Source organism: Rhinatrema bivittatum, chromosome 8 (assembly GCF_901001135.1).
Source record: "Rhinatrema bivittatum chromosome 8, aRhiBiv1.1, whole genome shotgun sequence".
NCBI classification, from domain to species: domain Eukaryota; kingdom Metazoa; phylum Chordata; class Amphibia; order Gymnophiona; family Rhinatrematidae; genus Rhinatrema; species Rhinatrema bivittatum.
In genome coordinates, this window is record NC_042622.1 from 60,182,123 (window position 1) to 60,199,305 (window position 17,183).

The 17,183-nt window shown below is 44.0% G+C and overlaps 1 protein-coding gene across 3 annotated transcripts in view; it reads left to right on the forward strand.

Moving 5' to 3' along the window:
- PLCG1 (phospholipase C gamma 1) overlaps positions 1–17,183 on the forward strand; it is a 168,049-nt gene that overhangs the window by 132,595 nt on the left and 18,271 nt on the right. For 2 of the 3 annotated variants that reach the window (XM_029611381.1, XM_029611382.1), the window contains exons 21-26: positions 241–344; positions 1,156–1,252; positions 2,774–2,843; positions 4,597–4,754; positions 8,956–9,052; positions 10,978–11,202. In XM_029611381.1, the coding sequence (XP_029467241.1) occupies positions 241–344; positions 1,156–1,252; positions 2,774–2,843; positions 4,597–4,754; positions 8,956–9,052; positions 10,978–11,202 (751 nt within the window). The remainder of the gene's footprint in view (positions 1–240; positions 345–1,155; positions 1,253–2,773; positions 2,844–4,596; positions 4,755–8,955; positions 9,053–10,977; positions 11,203–17,183) is intronic. The other variant, XM_029611383.1, reaches the window with a different exon arrangement.

The window sequence follows — 17,183 nt, forward strand, 5'->3', positions numbered from 1 at the left end:
CACTGAGGGAGGATTTAAGTTAGGATTCAGGGAAAACAATCTAACTGCAAGGGTACATGCTGAGGAAGTGGAATTTTTCTTTATTACTGGAGGTTTTTAAGAGCAGAGTAGGAAAACATATTCTGTTGGATTGTGGAGGTTTCTGTCTGGAGGCAGTAGAATGGGCGAATGACCGCCTCTTTCTCTGAATCTTATTACTTTGTGTCCTGCCTTCTAACACATATGCTTTCTTTGCTGCAGTGCGCTGTCAAAGCCCTGTTTGACTATAAGGCCCAGCGGGAGGATGAGCTAACATTCACCAAAAATGCCATCATCCAGAATGTGGAAAAACAGGAAGGAGGCTGGTAAGTGGGGAAGTGCTCGAGCCATTCTGCTGTCTTGTGTTGGAAGTTAAAAAATAATAATAGTAATTTAAAATACTGAACAAATTGGGCCGGATTTTAAAAAGGTTAAGTGCGCCAAGCCTATTTTTAAAAGGCCCAGTGATGCACATAAAGCCCCGGGACACATGTAAGTCCCAGGGCTTGCAAAAAGGGTAGGGGGGGCGGGGCCAGAGGATTCAGGCACAGCTGCCATTTGCCGCTGTGCTTGGGATCGCACGCCGGCCAACTGCCCCAGGGCTGAAGTAAGTTTTGCAATAAAAAAAAGTCATCAAAGGTAGGGGGGAAAGGGCGGGGGAGGTAAGAGAAGATGGGATGGGGGGGTAGGGAATGGGGGAAGGCAGCGCGGCTCAAAGTGGGCTCGGCGCACGCAAGATGCACAACTGTGCGCCTCCTTGCACGTGCCAACCCCGGATTTTATAACATGAGCGCGCATGTTATAAAATCGGATGTACATGTACGCCCGCACACTCCTTTTTAAAATCTGCCCTATTCTGTTTAGGAGTATTCTTACTTTTTTTTTTTTTGGAAGTCAAAATAAAGCTCCAGTTTTTAAAGAATAATAAATTACATTAGTTCAAACACCTGCTAGCTTAACTTTACTGATGCTCCACTTCTTCAGCTTCAGGCGTGTAATATGATGCCTTCAGTCTGCACCTGAGCTCTGCAGCACCCTCTGTAGGCCAGAAGTAAAAGGGAACAGGCCTGGAGGTTTCTGTGTCACCTACAGACACCCCCAGCCACGTCAGTGCTTTCTGTCTTCTTTTTCTGTAAGGTGGAGGGGAGACTATGGCGGAAAGAAGCAGATGTGGTTTCCCTCAAACTATGTGGAGGAGATAGCTAGTCCCACCGAGCTAGAACCTGGCAGGCAGGTAAGCTGAGACTGATTTAACGGCATTTATCCATCGTGTTCCTAATCTGGTCATCTGCCCAGGACCCAGTGAAAACCTGCAGTATGACACAATCAGGGGAATCATCACAAAATCCCATCACTCCAAATCTGTTTGTTCACAGGGATTTCTAAAATGTATTTTAAATGTTGTCAAACACTTCAGATGTTTTTAATACTGGCTATCTAGCAGTCTTTCTTTAGAAAACCTTAGCATGGCATGGCCTGTCTTTCCTGGGATCTTGGGGCCCTCTTCTTGGGATCGCCCTTCAAATCTTCGGTGCCCTAATTTGAGTTCCAGTCTACCAATGGTGAACTACTAGTCCACCAGGATAGCTCTGTTGTCCAAGTCTGCAGCCTGTACATAAACCTGGAGTTCAACTCGACCATTCATCCTTTCAGAGGCAGATAAAATTTATTTATTTATTTATTTATTTATTTAACATTTTTATATACCGAGGTTCTAGTGACAGAGTTACTAAACACTTCGGTTTACATACAACAATTGAAATGACTGAATGTGAGTCTTACAGAGAACAGGGAAAAGGAGAACTGGGATGTAACTCACTTAAAACTCAATATGAAATAGTTCATTTAAATAACAGAAAACAAAAATACAAGAGATTAGTAATCAAACATGTAACAAGCGAACATTCTTTGGCTTGAGTGATTTGTTATTGCATCTGTGGTTGTTAAGCAGTGGGAGACATAGTGAATTGACCAGGGTGGGTAGGAAAGATTAAAGTCAAAGTTAGGCGTAGGCTAGGGAGAAAAGCCAAGTCTTGAGTCTTTTTTTGAATGTAATTGGGCATTGTTCGAGCCTAAGGTCTGAAGTTGTTCCAGACTCTTACAGCCAGGTGTGCCTCAGTCAGTTTCAAAATCAATTTCTCTTTAATAGAGTGGCAAAAAGACCCTGATTTCAGATCATGATTTTAAATGCTGTCCTTCCTCCAGATGTTTCCTGTTGAGTGGATCAGAGACTGCAGGAAAATGATTTAGAAAAGTCCAGAATTTGGGGGTTGGTTTGTTTGGGTTTTTTTTTTTTTTTCCTTCTGACGTTTGTCTCATTTTTATTTGTTCCCACTAAACACTACCTGACGAGAAATACCCTGGTGATGTTTGGGTTTGGTATTGTGATCTGAAAGTAGTAAAAGGAGTCTTTTTTGCCAGTCTTTTTCTGTAGTTAGTTTCACTTTGTGTCCCCAGTTCAGTCTATTATTAAGTATGCTCAGAACAGGCTATGAGCTCTGTCTTTAACTCTTCTCTGATGAATGTTATTAGTATGAGAAAAAATAGACTCCCACAACATAATCAGTTAAAAGCTTTTGAAATGAATGAAAAGCAACTTGGAACCTGTGGTTATCAGAACAAAGTGCAATCAAGGAATGCACTCCAGCAGGACTTGTGCTCTGCTTTTGACCCTTTTCCCTGCTGGGATGCTGCAGGCCTTGGTCTTGTCCCTCTTCTTCAGGTTAAGCCTAACACTGCTCTGCTTCCTTCTTAGCAGCTGGATGAGAATAGCCCACTCGGAGATTTGCTGGGGGGTGTTTTAGATGTGCCGTTGTGCCAAATCGGTAAGTTACCACCTGCTGGGAGAGGTAGGCGGTCAATATTTATCTCTTTCCCCTTTGTAATATGGAGGAGGTCATTTTCAAAACCATGGGCCTGATTTTCAAAAGGATTTACGTTTAAAGTTGGGTTTTACGTGTTTAAATGTGCTTCTGTAAGTGGGCTTTTGAAAAGGACTATAATATATGCCATTGAATTGTCCATAGGTTTTACCCATGTAACGTGCACTTAACACTTCTGAAAACTGCTCTGATTGTATGTTACATTTGCATGCGCAAGTCCTCTGACAATTCATCTGCAAGTGTATTGTTGCTGTGTCTGCAGGTACTTTCCCCTTGAAAACTTCTTGGGGAAAAAATACCCTTAAAGGTTTTTACCTCCTTTTTTTTCTGTGGATACTCATTTTTCAGGAAAAAAACCCCCCCCCACATAGTTTTGAAAATGCAAAACTATGTATACTGTTGCCTCCCCCAACCTATCCCCACCTCTGAGTCCACCTACTTTTCTAACAGCTAAAAGCGTTCTCCTTGTTAATCCCTGCACAAGTTTTTACCCACATACAGACTGAGCAATTATAAGACGGCCTGTTTATTTGGGTAAGTAGCCTTCGAGCTTGATTTCCAAAGAGCTTTACATTCATAAAACCCTGTTTTTGTGCCTGTAAATCGTGCTTTGAAAACCAACCGTTCAGGGAGGGAAGGAGCGGTTTTGTGGGTAGAAGTAGGCCTGAAATCCAATTATGTGTATACTTTTACCTGCATTCTCAAGAGATGTTCCAGGGAGGGGACGGAGTCTGAGCAGGAAAAGGACTTATGTGCATACTTTAGTCAGTTCAAAAGTATGCATGCAAACCTACCCAAAGAAAGGTACAGCTGCTCTGAGCAAGGTGCAATTTTCTGCACATATCTCTGCGCGTGAACCCAGACAGCCTGCAAATTTTCAAAGCAGACATATGTGCATAAGACCGCTTTTGATAACTCAAGCTGTCTGAAAATGACCCTCTTAGAGCTTGCAGGCAAAAAACCATGAACCTGAAAATTCATTTTCATAGGGATACTCTGTAGGCAGTTTGCCTTTAAAAATCTCAGCCAGCAAACACATTGTGGGTACAGAGTACCAGGATACTTTGCACCAACTTAATTACTTAGGCAAATTCCTTTCAAAACTGCACCCCCAAGAGTATGTTTTAATGGGAACAGACTGAAACATTCATGATCTATGAGTGGTTTTGATGTGTCTGATCTTCGATTCAAATTGCAGTTCAGGGATGTGTTCTGGAAATACCTTTGATCCAAATTGGAAATTACAGTGATTTGAACTTTTCAAGCAGCTCAGGGTGCACTGGATCTGTGACCCACTGCTTCTGCACCGTTCCTTTGTTGTTTTTGTGTATGAGCATCACAGGGACACTGTGTCTAGGCCCAGGGAAAAGGCATGGTGGCTACCTACAGCCTAGTCCCTGCTAGCTGATGTGTGTGATCCTTTTCCAACTCTCTGCAGCTTAGAGCTGTGCCCCATATCGGTCATCCAAGGAGCTGGGAAGAGACAAATGGGGAGCAATAGAGAAGATTAAAAATGTACAGACATGCATGAAGCAATTCAAGAAAAGTTTCTTCTGTTTTGTTTAATCATGTTCTTTTATTGAAATTTTCTTGTTAAAAATAAACTAGAGCAAAAATAAACAATATTAAACATTCATTAAACCACCGGCAACAAAAGAAATCAAGAGGTGACCACCTCCTTTATCGTGTGTTCCAGCTGTTCGCCCTGAGGGGAAGAATAACCGTCCCTTCGTCTTCTCCATCAGCATCACGTCTGCCCAGCGCTGCAACCTGGATGTGGCTGCGGATTCGCTGGATGATCTCAATGACTGGGTGAAGAAAATCCGAGAGACGGCCCAGACAGCTGATGCCAGGGTAAACCTCTCTAGTGCAAGGGAAGGGTTGGGGGAGGACATAGAGGAAGCTTCGGTCCCCTTACCTGCACCTGACAGTAAATACAAGGAACCTCTTATGTGAAACGGAGGATGTCATAGTGACATCGTAGCTCTGGATCTAGTCATATTGGCGTCAGTTATTAAAAACATTGGGGTAGATATTCAACCTGTGGACTTGTGCGGCTAAATGGCAGCCGTTGAATATGTGCCTACGTTCTGCGGCCACCGCTTAGCCATAAAAACGTAAGGTGTGTACTGGGCAGATTGGGGGCAGAGCGAATTGGCCAAATAAGTTTACATCGCTACTGATATTCGAAGTTAGCTGGATAAGCTTACGTCTAAGTTTTTAGACACCTCCTAGAGCAGATCTAAACTTAGCAGATCTAGACTTATCCAGCAAAGTGTGCGCACATCCACATATATTCAGTGGCTCTGCCGTGCTGTGGAATATATCTCGTAACTTAGCCGGATTAGTTCTATCCGTCTAAGAAACTTACAAGGCTAATTTTGAATATCCACCCCGCTTATTTTAACCAGATTTTATTACATAAATGTTACAGTTTTGAAATCCCCCATCTCTGTTTGGGTAAATTTTATCTGTACAACCCCGAATGAAAGGGGTTTGGGTCGGAGGCTTGCCATGGGCGGGGGCGGGGTCTAGTATTTCGCTGGTTTGTATGATATTCAGCACAGATTGCCTAAATCTGGCCAAATAATTCCAGGTGCTGCAGTAGGAGCTCTAAATCTGTCTGCCAACCATCCCAGAGTCCTTATAAATAAAAAAGCTGATATCCCCCCTCCCTCTTTCAATTTCTCACAATCCTCTTGTGATTAACAACTTTTGAATGATTTTGTTTCATCAGCAAATTCAATCTCCTTACGCGTTGCTCCCAACTCTAGGTTTATTTATAAATATGTTAAAAAGCAGTGGTCCCAGAACAAATCCCTGGGGCACTTTCTCCATTGAGCACATTGACCGTTCGGCCCTGCTCTCTGTTTTGTATCTTTTAACCAGTTCTCAATTCACAATAAAACATTGCCTTTTAGCCGGGTAGGTGTGGCTGAATGTCCGGCTAGAAATAACTGGGTAAAATTCCCCGGTCGCCTTTCCCACTCAGTGAGGTTCTGAAAATCTACTTCACGTTGTCAGCATGAAGAGGAAATGTGATTAAGGGAGGTTCTAGCTAAGCTGAAAGACCAGACCCTGCTAAATGCTTGAAGCCTGAAAGCTAGAGGCCAGCAGGGCGACTTTAGACTTTGGGAATCAGACTCTCTATGAAGGATTATGTTTCAGCGCCTACATTTAGGCTCCTTAGAAATGGATGGGGAAAGGGATAGGCAGGTAGGTATCTAGGGACTGTATTCTCTCGGCTTGGATATGAGGGGGCAAGGCTGCTTTTAGTGCTGGGAGAACAAGAGGTAAGGATGCTTTAGACATGGGAAAACTTTCTTTAAGTGTGTGTGGGGGGGGGGGGGGGGGAGGGGGAGAGAGGGTTTGATAGGGTTGTTGGCCTTCTACTTTATTTTATCTCCAGAAGAGTAGGAGAGGGCTTCTGCTGGGCTGCATTCTGAGGGAGAGGACTCAGTTGCCTAGCGCTGGCTATTAGCACTAGTTGTCTAAGTTTTTAAGCAGCCTTCTAAACTTTCCTAAACTTTCCTAAACTTGAGAAAATGATGCTCAGTCAAACATTTAGGAACCTATAATTGGCTGAATTTAAGCTCAGCCTTGTTTGAATATCGGACTCTGGCTTGGTAGTAAATCTTTCCTCCTCATATTGGGGCAAGCAGTGGGATCCAGAACTTAACCCTAGATGGAGGCAAGAGGGCAGGTGCTGAGCTGAAGAAATAAAGTTCATAGAAAGGAGAAAGCAGGCTCAAGTAGTGTTCTCCTCCTACCAGCTCAGCGATTGAGTCCTTATTTGGAAATGGTGAATTTGAAATTCATTTTCTGCAGATAAATGAGAAAGGTCTCGGCACAGCAGCAGGGAATGTGAAACTCTTAAAGTAATAGGTAATAGGAGGCTGCTCAGCTTGGTGTCAGAATGTGTGGAGTCCTTGAGAGTATCAAACTGGGCAGTATTTTTTTTTGTCCATAAGCGAAGAATCCATCAGTCTGTAGTACTGAAGGATGTAATATCTCAAGGCTACAGTACTGTGAAGCATTCAGTTCCGTGGCTGTGTAGATGGAGCCCATGATGAAGCTGCAGCATGAAATATGGAAAATTGGGCATCCAAATGGCAGATGAAATTTAATGTGGATAAGTGCAAGGTGATGCATATAGGGAAAAATAACCCATGCTATAATTACACAATGTTGGGTTCCATATTAGGTGCTACAACCCAAGAAAGAGATCTAGGTGTCATAGTGGATAACACATTGAAATCGTCGGTACAGTGTGCTGCGGCAGTCAAAAAAGCAAACAGAATGTTGGAAATTATTAGAAAGGGAATGGTGAATAAAATGGAAAATGTCATAATGCCTCTGTATCGCTCCATGGTGAGATCGCACCTTGAATACTGTGTACAATTCTGGTCGCCGCATCTCAAAAAAGATATAATTGCGATGGAGAAGGTACAGAAAAGGGCTACCAAAATAAGGGGAATGGAACAGCTTCCCTATGAGGAAAGATTAAAGAGGTTAGGACTTTTCAGCTTGGAGAAGAGATGGCTGAGGGGGGATATGATAGAGATGTTTAAAATCATGAGAGGTCTAGAACGGGTAGATGTGAATTGGTTATTTACTCTTTCGGATAGTAGAAAGACTAGGGGGCACTCCATGAAGTTAGCATGTGGCACATTTAAAACTAATCGGAGAAAGTTCTTTTTTACTCAACGCACAATTAAACTCTGGAATTTGTTGCCAGAGGATGTGGTTAGTGCAGTTAGTATAGCTGTGTTTAAAAAAGGATTGGATAAGTTCTTGGAGGATAAGTCCATTACCTGTTATTAATTAAGTTGACTTAGAAAATAGCCACTGCTATTACTAGCAACGGTAACATGGAATAGACTTAGTTTTTGGGTACTTGCCAGGTTCTTATGGCCTGGATTGGCCACTGTTGGAAACAGGATGCTGGGCTTGATGGACCCTTGGTCTGACCCAGTATGGCATTTTCTTATGTTCTTATGTATTTTCTTGAGCAATATGTTCAGGGATTAAAAAGAAGACAGAGGAAGGATAATTTTCAAAGGCAGTTGTGTGTGTAAAATGGTGCATTTCTCACAGGAATGACTTGTTAGAAAATTATTTGCTAGTTGATCCCTGATGCTTCTTAACCTCCCCTTGCCGGGGGGGGGGGGGGGGGAACATAAGGGGTCAACCACACCATTTTGGAAAATGGTACTGGCAGGGCAGGAGCAAATGGTTGTCGATTATGCATCCACTAGATAACAGGGACTTCCTATGTAAGCCTCTGAGGGGGGCTGCGGTGGAGGGGTGCAAATACATAATTTATTTATTGTTGGAAGAGGCAGGGCTTCCAATCAGGGGGTGGGGCCTTACTTGTCACTTTTTTTGTCACAAGGGCCTAGTGGAGGGCAGAGGGGCTGGGTCCTTTGGCCGCCCACTAGCCCACAAGGTTTAGTTTTTAATTGGGCTTGGGAGGTTATGGGAGTTCCTAGACCACTTTAAAGGGCTGAACCCTGATAGCATCGAGACACAACGTTAGCATCCCAGTACTCCCAAGGAAAGTTAGCTATACCTCTTGAGGTATAGCTGAATTTTGCTTAAATAATGTGGCTTGTAAATTTTGAGACAAACCGCACTATTTGATTTCCATTACATTTACTAGCGATGAGCTGAATTGCATGTGTTTGCGTGCAGATCAGCTCATTGTAATACTGATGTTGGGCCAGATTTTTTTAGGGGATAGGATTTGATATACCATGTGTTATCTGTGCTTTAAAGAATTTACCGGGTGCTAAGCATGCTTTCCCATGCTTTACCTAAAACAAATGCGCATTGCCTCCCTACATTCCTGAAAATGTTGGGATTATTAATAAATAAATAACGCGTGCTATTTTCCAAAAACAATCCAAAAAATCCCCCCCCCCCCCCCCCCCCCCCAAAAAAGAAATTCAGCCAAAAAAAAAAAGACCAGGAACAAACTAGAAAAAGAAATTTCTGCTCATTTCCCTAACGCATGAACCAAGAGTGACACCTGCTCTCACCTGTCTCCTGCCAGCTCACAGAAGGGAAGATGATGGAGAGGAGAAAGAAGATTGCCCTGGAGCTGTCTGAACTGGTCATCTACTGCCGCCCCGTTCCCTTCGATGAAGACAGTAAGAATAGCTTTCCTCCAGGGCACTGCCATTACACTTGGAAGTAAACTTTGAGACCCACGTGCATGCGCACATGGATGTTGTGATCTTTATAATGTACGCGTGTATATGCATGCGTGTGTTATAAAATCATCTTATCTGCGCGAACATGCGTGCACGATTTTATATTGATGCACGCATGTGCATACGAATGCAGTCTCGAGCACATAAGTGGGGGGGGGAGTTTTAATAGGTACGTATGGCGACGCATAAGGCCTTTTTCCCAGTTCCTTCCCAGTTCGCCCCAGTAAAGGAGAGGAGTTCATAAACCCCCTACCTGACTTTGCCTCCCTTTTACCCTATTAGCCCCGAGTCTTGTAACCCTGCTGATTAGCCTCATATTTTATTGTTTCACGACTTACCCACCATCCATAGGAGGAGTAAAGTTACGCAGTAGGGGATCCCTGTATGCACCTGTGCATGTAACTGACGTCATGATGCAGTCCCAAGCCACCCATGCTCTGCCCCCTTTTCGCAAAACCTTTTTTATGCGGTACCAGGAGATGCGTGCGTGGCCGCGGCCCTTTTAAAATCCGCGCATCCAAGCCACGCAAGTATCTCCTGGTTTTGCCGTATGCAAGCCTTTGAAATATAGCTATCTGGAGATTATCCTTGTAGTGTCCAACATGTTACCAGTGGCAGAGCACTGCAAAGACCACCATTCCCACGTGGGTAATGCAGCATAAAGACCACCCTCCCCTGCATAGTTATACAGTATAAAAATGCTATGCCTTGTATAGATTGGTGTAGGATAAAGTAGGGATGTGCTGTTTTTTTGTTTTCAAAACTTTTCATTTTGAATATTCACTGCCACAACCACATTTTTTAAAAACTCCAGGTCTTGGTCCTGCCCTCCTCCCCCCCCCCCCCCCCCCACCTCCTCCCCTCAAACCTGATTAAGTAAAGGTCCCCATGATCCTCCAAATTACCCTCATCCCAGCCCTTACCCCATCACAGGTCTAAGGGTCTTCAGGGGCAAAAATGATCCTTTCACTCTTGCCCTGCTGCTCTGGCTTTCCCTAATGACTGCTAGTGAAACTGAGACTGGCATTATGTTGTACCCTCACCCTCTATTATATAGGGTAACATATGGAATGGTATAGTTTTTACTGACCATATTAGTATATACATAGGCGACAATGTTTAATAGCCAGGGCTGGATAAGTTTTACCTATTTAAGATTTTAGGAGAATTTTCAACTGCAATTTAGCTGACAAAATGTAATCCAACTATCCCAATGTAGTTAGGCCACAAGATCACTTTAAATATCTACCCCATAGTAACATAGTAGCTGATGACAGATAAAGACCAATTGCCTCATGCAGCTTGCTCTGTTCTTCTTGTCCATACTGCTAAGAATATATCCCAGCAGTTACCTGTAGAAGCTTGACCACCTGTAGGATATCGCTGCTTATTCATCAGTTTTTGTTTTCATATTTGGTTCTCTACCATACTTGGTAGATGAGCATACAAATTCCCTTCTTTAAGCCAAACACCCAGAACCAATGCAGTATTCACTCTAAAATTACTTTTCTCAGTTTGTAGAGTACTTTTGAACATGTAAAGACGTTTTCAACTTCAAGTTGACTCCAGGCACTGTTTATTTACGATCCCTAATACGTGCAAGTGACTGATCTCTTAACAATCTGTTCCATCTTGCCTCAAGTGACTTCTCTAGATTATAGGATGCAACTGTATTGGGATTTGATTCCGGATCTGCAGGATTAATTTCAGTTCTCTCTTGGTTAAACTTATTCTCTGAATGCTCTTGTGAAGAAGCCCCTGTGTGCCTACCTACTTGTTGGGCTAGAATTAACCGGAATTGGTGAGGCTCAGCCATAGGATCCAAAGTGGTACATGTGGAGCTTCCTGTGTTTTGATTGCAGAGATTGGCACAGAGAGGGCCTGTTACAGGGACATGTCATCTTTCCCTGAAACCAAGGCAGAGAAATACGTCAACAAAGTGAAGGGCAAGAAGTTTCTGCAGTACAACCGGCTGCAGCTCTCCCGCATCTATCCGAAAGGCCAGCGTCTTGATTCCTCCAACTATGACCCCTTGCCCATGTGGATTTGTGGCAGCCAACTGGTGGCGCTCAACTTCCAGACTGCAGGTAAGAACATTTCCTTCGGGACAGCAAAAGGAAAAAGAGGGTGTGGGAGTGGAGGGGAAAGCCATTATCCTCATATAGCAGGTGGCAGACAGTCATGTCTGCTTATAGCATCCACAATGAATGTGAGAGATAATTGCAGAGCTGATTTGTGTAGCCTTGGATTCACCTGAAATTCGGGGCTGCATTCTGCACTCCGTGCCAGTAAGGCTCAAGACTCTGACGCAGACATCATTCAAGGGGAAAAGGCCCTTCCAGCCCAGTGAAGTAGTCCTGGAAGGGCCTTTTCTTTTAAAGGATGGACAGCAAGCTCCTCAGAATAGCTTTAGAAAGCTTCCGCAAACAGTTTTAAACATAGAAAGCTTCCAAATTTATTTTATTATGATTTTGTAGTTTGTTTGTTGGGAAAACCCAGCAGGACTGTCCTTGGCATGCTCTCTCTGTGATTTTCTCATTGTCTACTACAAAAGACTATCCCCTGCTGTATCTCAGTCATGCCCCACCCTAGATATTTCTCTTCACTCAGAAAGCTACAAACAACAAATTTTGGGGTGCCTGTATATAATTTTTGCCTGGCCTACTAAGAATAAATCCTTTCTTCATGGATGGCGTTGAAGCTCCTATTCCCTGGTAGGCCCCCGCAGGCAGCTATTAGCACAGAATTACAACAGCCATAGAACATATTAAATAAAAGTTTTCAGTGAGGCTATACAACAGTTCTGTACCCTCGTGGCTGTGTGTTTCACAGTGAGGTCCTATCTGGATGAAAGGCTGTGTACAAATCCAAGAGATCAATATTCAAAATGGTTTATCCAGCTAAGTTTGGGACTTATCTGATAAAGGTGGGGGTTCAAAAATGTTCCCCTGCTGACCGTATACGTTTTAGCTGAGTGGGTCCAGTATCTGACCAACACTTATCCAGATAAAAAAAGAAACATTATGGGGGCAGGTTTTAAACTTAGCTGGGTTGCACTGAATATCTGTACTCTCTGGTTAAGTTTAGTCGGCTATTTGTGTTGAGAACAAAAAGTAATGCTGAACTGCAGGCTTGTTTTGCTTAGTATTGCAACTTGTTTTTGTCTCTCTTGCTACTTTCAAACACCTTCTTTGCTTGTTTGAATCGGGGAAGGGGAATAGTTTGGGGGGGGGGGTGGAAATGCATATTGTAACTGGCATTGTTTAGGTGAGATTTTTCTCTTGCATTTTTTTATGACTTTTTGTTACTGTTGGTGATCTCAATAACATTTAAATTATATATAAAGTAACACTGGACACCACTGTGAGTTGTATGATTGTACCTCGCTCCTGGCGGCTGTGGGGGTTTTGGGGATACTGTTATTGGCGGGGATGAGGATGGAGCCGAGAGGCCGTATATATAAAAAAATTTAAAAAAATCGGTTAGAGGATATATTTTAAGTATTTTGTGGGGGGAAGGGAGTGCTCCTTAGGCTGATAGCTTGGCTAAGTAATCTTTTAAAAAGATACAGACCTATTAGACTACTCAGAAAATCACCCTAGACTCCTATTTAAGTGAGTCTCTGACCTTTCTATTAAAAGCTGTGATTTTCATTTTATATCGATCCTGCTTTCATCTGAAGGCTTTGCAAATTTTTTTGAAGGATAAATATCTAGAATTCAAGAGGAATTTTCCTCTGTGGAGCTTCCCACAATAACTATGGAGGATGCAAAAGAGGGAATTTCAGTGATGCCCCTGTCTAATAAATTGTCCATGTTTAAATTGGCCATTCTTTTTAAAATGTACAACATCTTTGCCACAATACTTCTGCTTTTGATCCACACTACCTGGGGTTGAGTGAATATATCTTATCCGTTGTTAATAGCAGTTTATCTCACGGTTATCTATCCCCTTTGCTGAAACTGACAAGAATATGGCCGGATAATTTTAAACCTAATTGAATATTTTTTTGAATATCCCCATTGTAATAGTCACAACTCTGGAAACCTTTCTCTTTTATCTTCTTTTTCAAGATTTTTATTCAGCTGAGGCTCTTTCAGAGTTGTCTTGCTAACATCGTAGTTAAAGCTGCGAGCTGACTGACCAGGTGGAACCAAGATATCTATCTCTACGTTTGTGTTTTATGCACAATATATTTAGGAGAATTGTGGATGCTTTTGCGCTTAGTCATATTGACTGTGGTAATGCACTTTACTAGGGCTTCTCAATAAACTTTTTGAAGAGACTTCAACTTTTCCAGAATATACCTGCAGAAATTACTATGGTCTTAAGAAATTTGACCATATGGGCACCAATTTGGTCGAGCTTCTCTGACTTCTGATCCTTTGTAAGATAAAATTTAAGTCTAAGCCTTGTATTTAAAGTGGTTCATACAAGTAGGCCACAATACTTGGCAGATTTATTAATTCCCTATGGTATAGGAAGACTGCTGCATTTTTCCCATCTGGAAATATTGAGAATGCCATAACCGTCTAAAATTTCCTAGCGTGTAGCCAGATGGACTCGGGACCAATAGGTTATGCTCCCCTGCCAGCAGATGGAGATGGCATCAGATTTTAAAGCTGACATCACCCTAGATACTGAAGGGCTGAGGCCACTGCAGGGGTGTATTTTTCCATCTCCAGCAGATGGTGGACGTACCTCTCCCTATGGGGATTGCTGTACTTCTTGGAAGGAGAAAGTCTACATTTAAATTGGAGAAATAATTGAGTCCTGCTCTCCTGCGGTGATACCTAAAGGTCCCTCCCCCAATTGAGGATTCCTGAGGCGATTTCTGAGATCCCCCAGAGGAGTGCCTTGGTCCAGTAGCCGGTTCCTGGCATGGACTTTGCTGCTGAAGCAGAGCATGGCGGTGATGGCCAAAGCCGCCTCTCCCCCACAGCTGGAGACCAGGTAATAAAAAAAATAAAAAAAAATAGAAGATTTACCTCCTGATTCAGAAACATTTGGAGGAGTTTTGGTAAGACTTCCTCCGGTCTCCTAGCTTGGCGCGCCGTACCAACGTCATTCCCAATCCCGTTGGGGTAAGGGGAAGTGGGCTTCAGAGTGGGCTGTGGCCCCCCCCCCCGGTGAGCTATTCCGCACTTTAGGCTTGGTCGGCACACTGCATGGTAGGCCACAGTAGCGTCAACTTGCACACGTGCCATATTGCCCTCCTTAGAATGCCGGTTTGAGCAGTGCGTTGGCTCTGCGCAAGCGCTGTGCACATAACATGCGCGTACTTTGGGCACAACCTACTAAGCGCAGAATAAAGGTAAAGCCGAGCGCATGGGCTGTGCATGCATCTTGCCGTGTCCTGCCTAGGCGCCCGAAATTTGTGCGAATAAAACTTTAAGCGCGAGCTGACAGAGCTCACAGTTACCGCCGCCAATGGCTCCGGCAACCAAGAAACATAAGCACCTTTCTCACTGCACTGCATGTCATATTAGGGCTTCACAGTCTGATCTGGATTCCAACTTATGTCAGCACTGTGAAGAAGCCCAGGAAGAGTTGGCCTCCCCGGACTTTGCTAAGCCCGGCTCCTCCCATTCGGAGGATGGGTTAGCCACAGCCTTAACAGGAAGTACCCTGGTTGGAGTACCCCCAGGACTGGGTCATCCATGGGAGAGGGAAATTCAGTGGCACCTACCCTAGTATCTCCTGGGCTAGGCATGGACCTGGCTGCCTTCTCTTGGGTGGAAATTTTCCAGGGCCGTCAAGCCTTCATACAGGTGCAGTTGGCTGCCTCACTTGCCCCTGTCCAGATGGAACCTGAGCCAGTAAGCCCTCCCTCTCCCAGTCCTATTGGCAGACCTTGAGGAATGCCTCGCCTCACCAAGTGTATCCCTGGCAGGGAAGATGGAGAAAACCCTATGCTCTGTGATAATGGCCGAATAGTCGGGAAAGTTCTTAACCTCCCTGGACCTATCGGAGGCCTACCTACATATTCCAGTCCATCAAGAACACCAACGTTTCCTAAGCTTTGCAATACTGGGTCGCTATTATCTGTTCTGGGCACTGCCCTTTGGCCTAGCCACTGCCCCAAAACTTTTTCCAAGATTATGGTGGTCGAAGTGGCAGCATTGAGAAAAGAGGGAATCCTGGTGCACCCATACTTGGATGACTGGTTGATCTGGGCCAAGTCTGTGATAATAGAGACCTCCTCACTTCAGGAACTTGGTTAGGTCGAAAACCTGGACAAAAGCAGTCTTAAGCCCTCCCAGACCTTGAAATATCTGGGAGTCCAGTTAAACACCAAGCAGGGCAAGGTCTTCCTTCTGACCATGCGAATAAGGAAGTTGATGTCACAAGTACGTCAGTTGATGAACATGTTATCTCCAAGCTCTCGGTTTGATGGCGGCAACTCTGGAGGTAGTTTCGTGGGTGAGGGCACATATGCGACCACTTCAATGATGCCTACTGTCACATTGCAACCGGCAGTCTCAAGACTATTCAATTCACCTCCACTTACCGATGGGAGTATGCTTTTGACTCCAGTGGTTGCTATAGGAAGCTCATCTGACCAGTGGTGTACCCCTGTCCTCTCTGAATTGGCTGATCCTCACAGCAGACGCGAACCTGCCGGGCTGGGGAGCTCACTGTCAGGAACTGACTGCCCAGGGACGTTGGACTGAGAAAGAGGCTCTCTGGAACATAAACTGCCTGGAAGCCCGGGCATTTAGATTGATGTGTCTATAATTCAGCAACAGACTCCAGGGTCAAACAGTCCATGTAATATCAGACAATGCAAAGATGGTAGCCTACATCAACCACCAGGGTGGAACCCAGAGTCAGCAAGTGTCATAGGAGATAGATCTCCTTATAGAATGAGCGGAAATACATCTACAGATAATCTCAGCTTCCCACATCTTTCTAAGCAGAGGAGAGTCTGGATCCAGGAGAGTGGGCATTATCGGCCAAAACCTTTCGGCTGATAGTAGATCGATGGGGTCTCCTGCCCATTAAACTGCTGGCTGCATCTCACAATGCTAAGGTTCCCCGATTCTTCAGTCACAAAAGAGATCAGTAGTCCCTGGAGATCAACGTTCTCATTCAGACCTGGCCGGAAGAAGAGTTACTATACGCCAGGATTATGCAACGTACAGCCCACAGGCCAGAATGTGGCCTGCCATGCCTTTCTATTCAGCCCGCGGATCGGGTGCGAGGAAGGGGTGCGGGACTATTGGGGAGAGGATCGAGGGAGGGGTGCGGGGACTATCTGGGAGAGGATCAGGTGCGAGAGAAAATTCCCTTCCATATCTAGCAGCTATTAAAGCAGTGGTTCCCATAAGGTGGGTTGCGACCATAAGGTGATTGATGACTTCAAACAAAGGTTCGAGGATGTTAGAAAACATACTGACGTCATGAAGCTATTGAGTAATCCATTTCAAACTGATCCAAAAGGCTGTGCTGATAAATACCAGATGGAACTCATTGACATTAAGAATGATAGTGACTTGAAGAGAACTTTTACTGAACATGATCTTCTGAAATTCTACAGTTCTTATGTGTCACCGCACAGGTTCCCAAATCTATCGCAAGATGCCAAGAAGTTTGTTGCTTCGTTTGGTAGTACTTTCCTGCGAACAGTTATTTTCAAGAATAAAAAACCCAAAAACAAAGTCAATCTTTGCTTACAGATGAACATTTAACAGTATCATTGCGCATTGCAGTTGGAGCTGACATAGACTACTTGTGTAAACAAAAGCAGTGTCAGATTTCCCACTGAACGTGATTAGCTTATGATGTTGCATCCTTATGACATGAGAGACTTTACTCTAAAAGTTAGATTCTAAAAAGTTAACCAGAATAGACTGTTGGACTACACTGGTCTAAAAATTTTCTCAAGTTGTAATTTTGTGTGTTTAATAATAGTGATATTGTTAATCCGGCCCACGAGCTGTTCAACAATTGTTCATGTGGCCCCCCCGAACCAAAGAGTTGGACAGCACTGCTATATGCCTTCCTTCCGTGGCCCCTGCTAGGCAGGGTCCTTCGCAGAATCGAGCACCACAGGGCATTATTTATT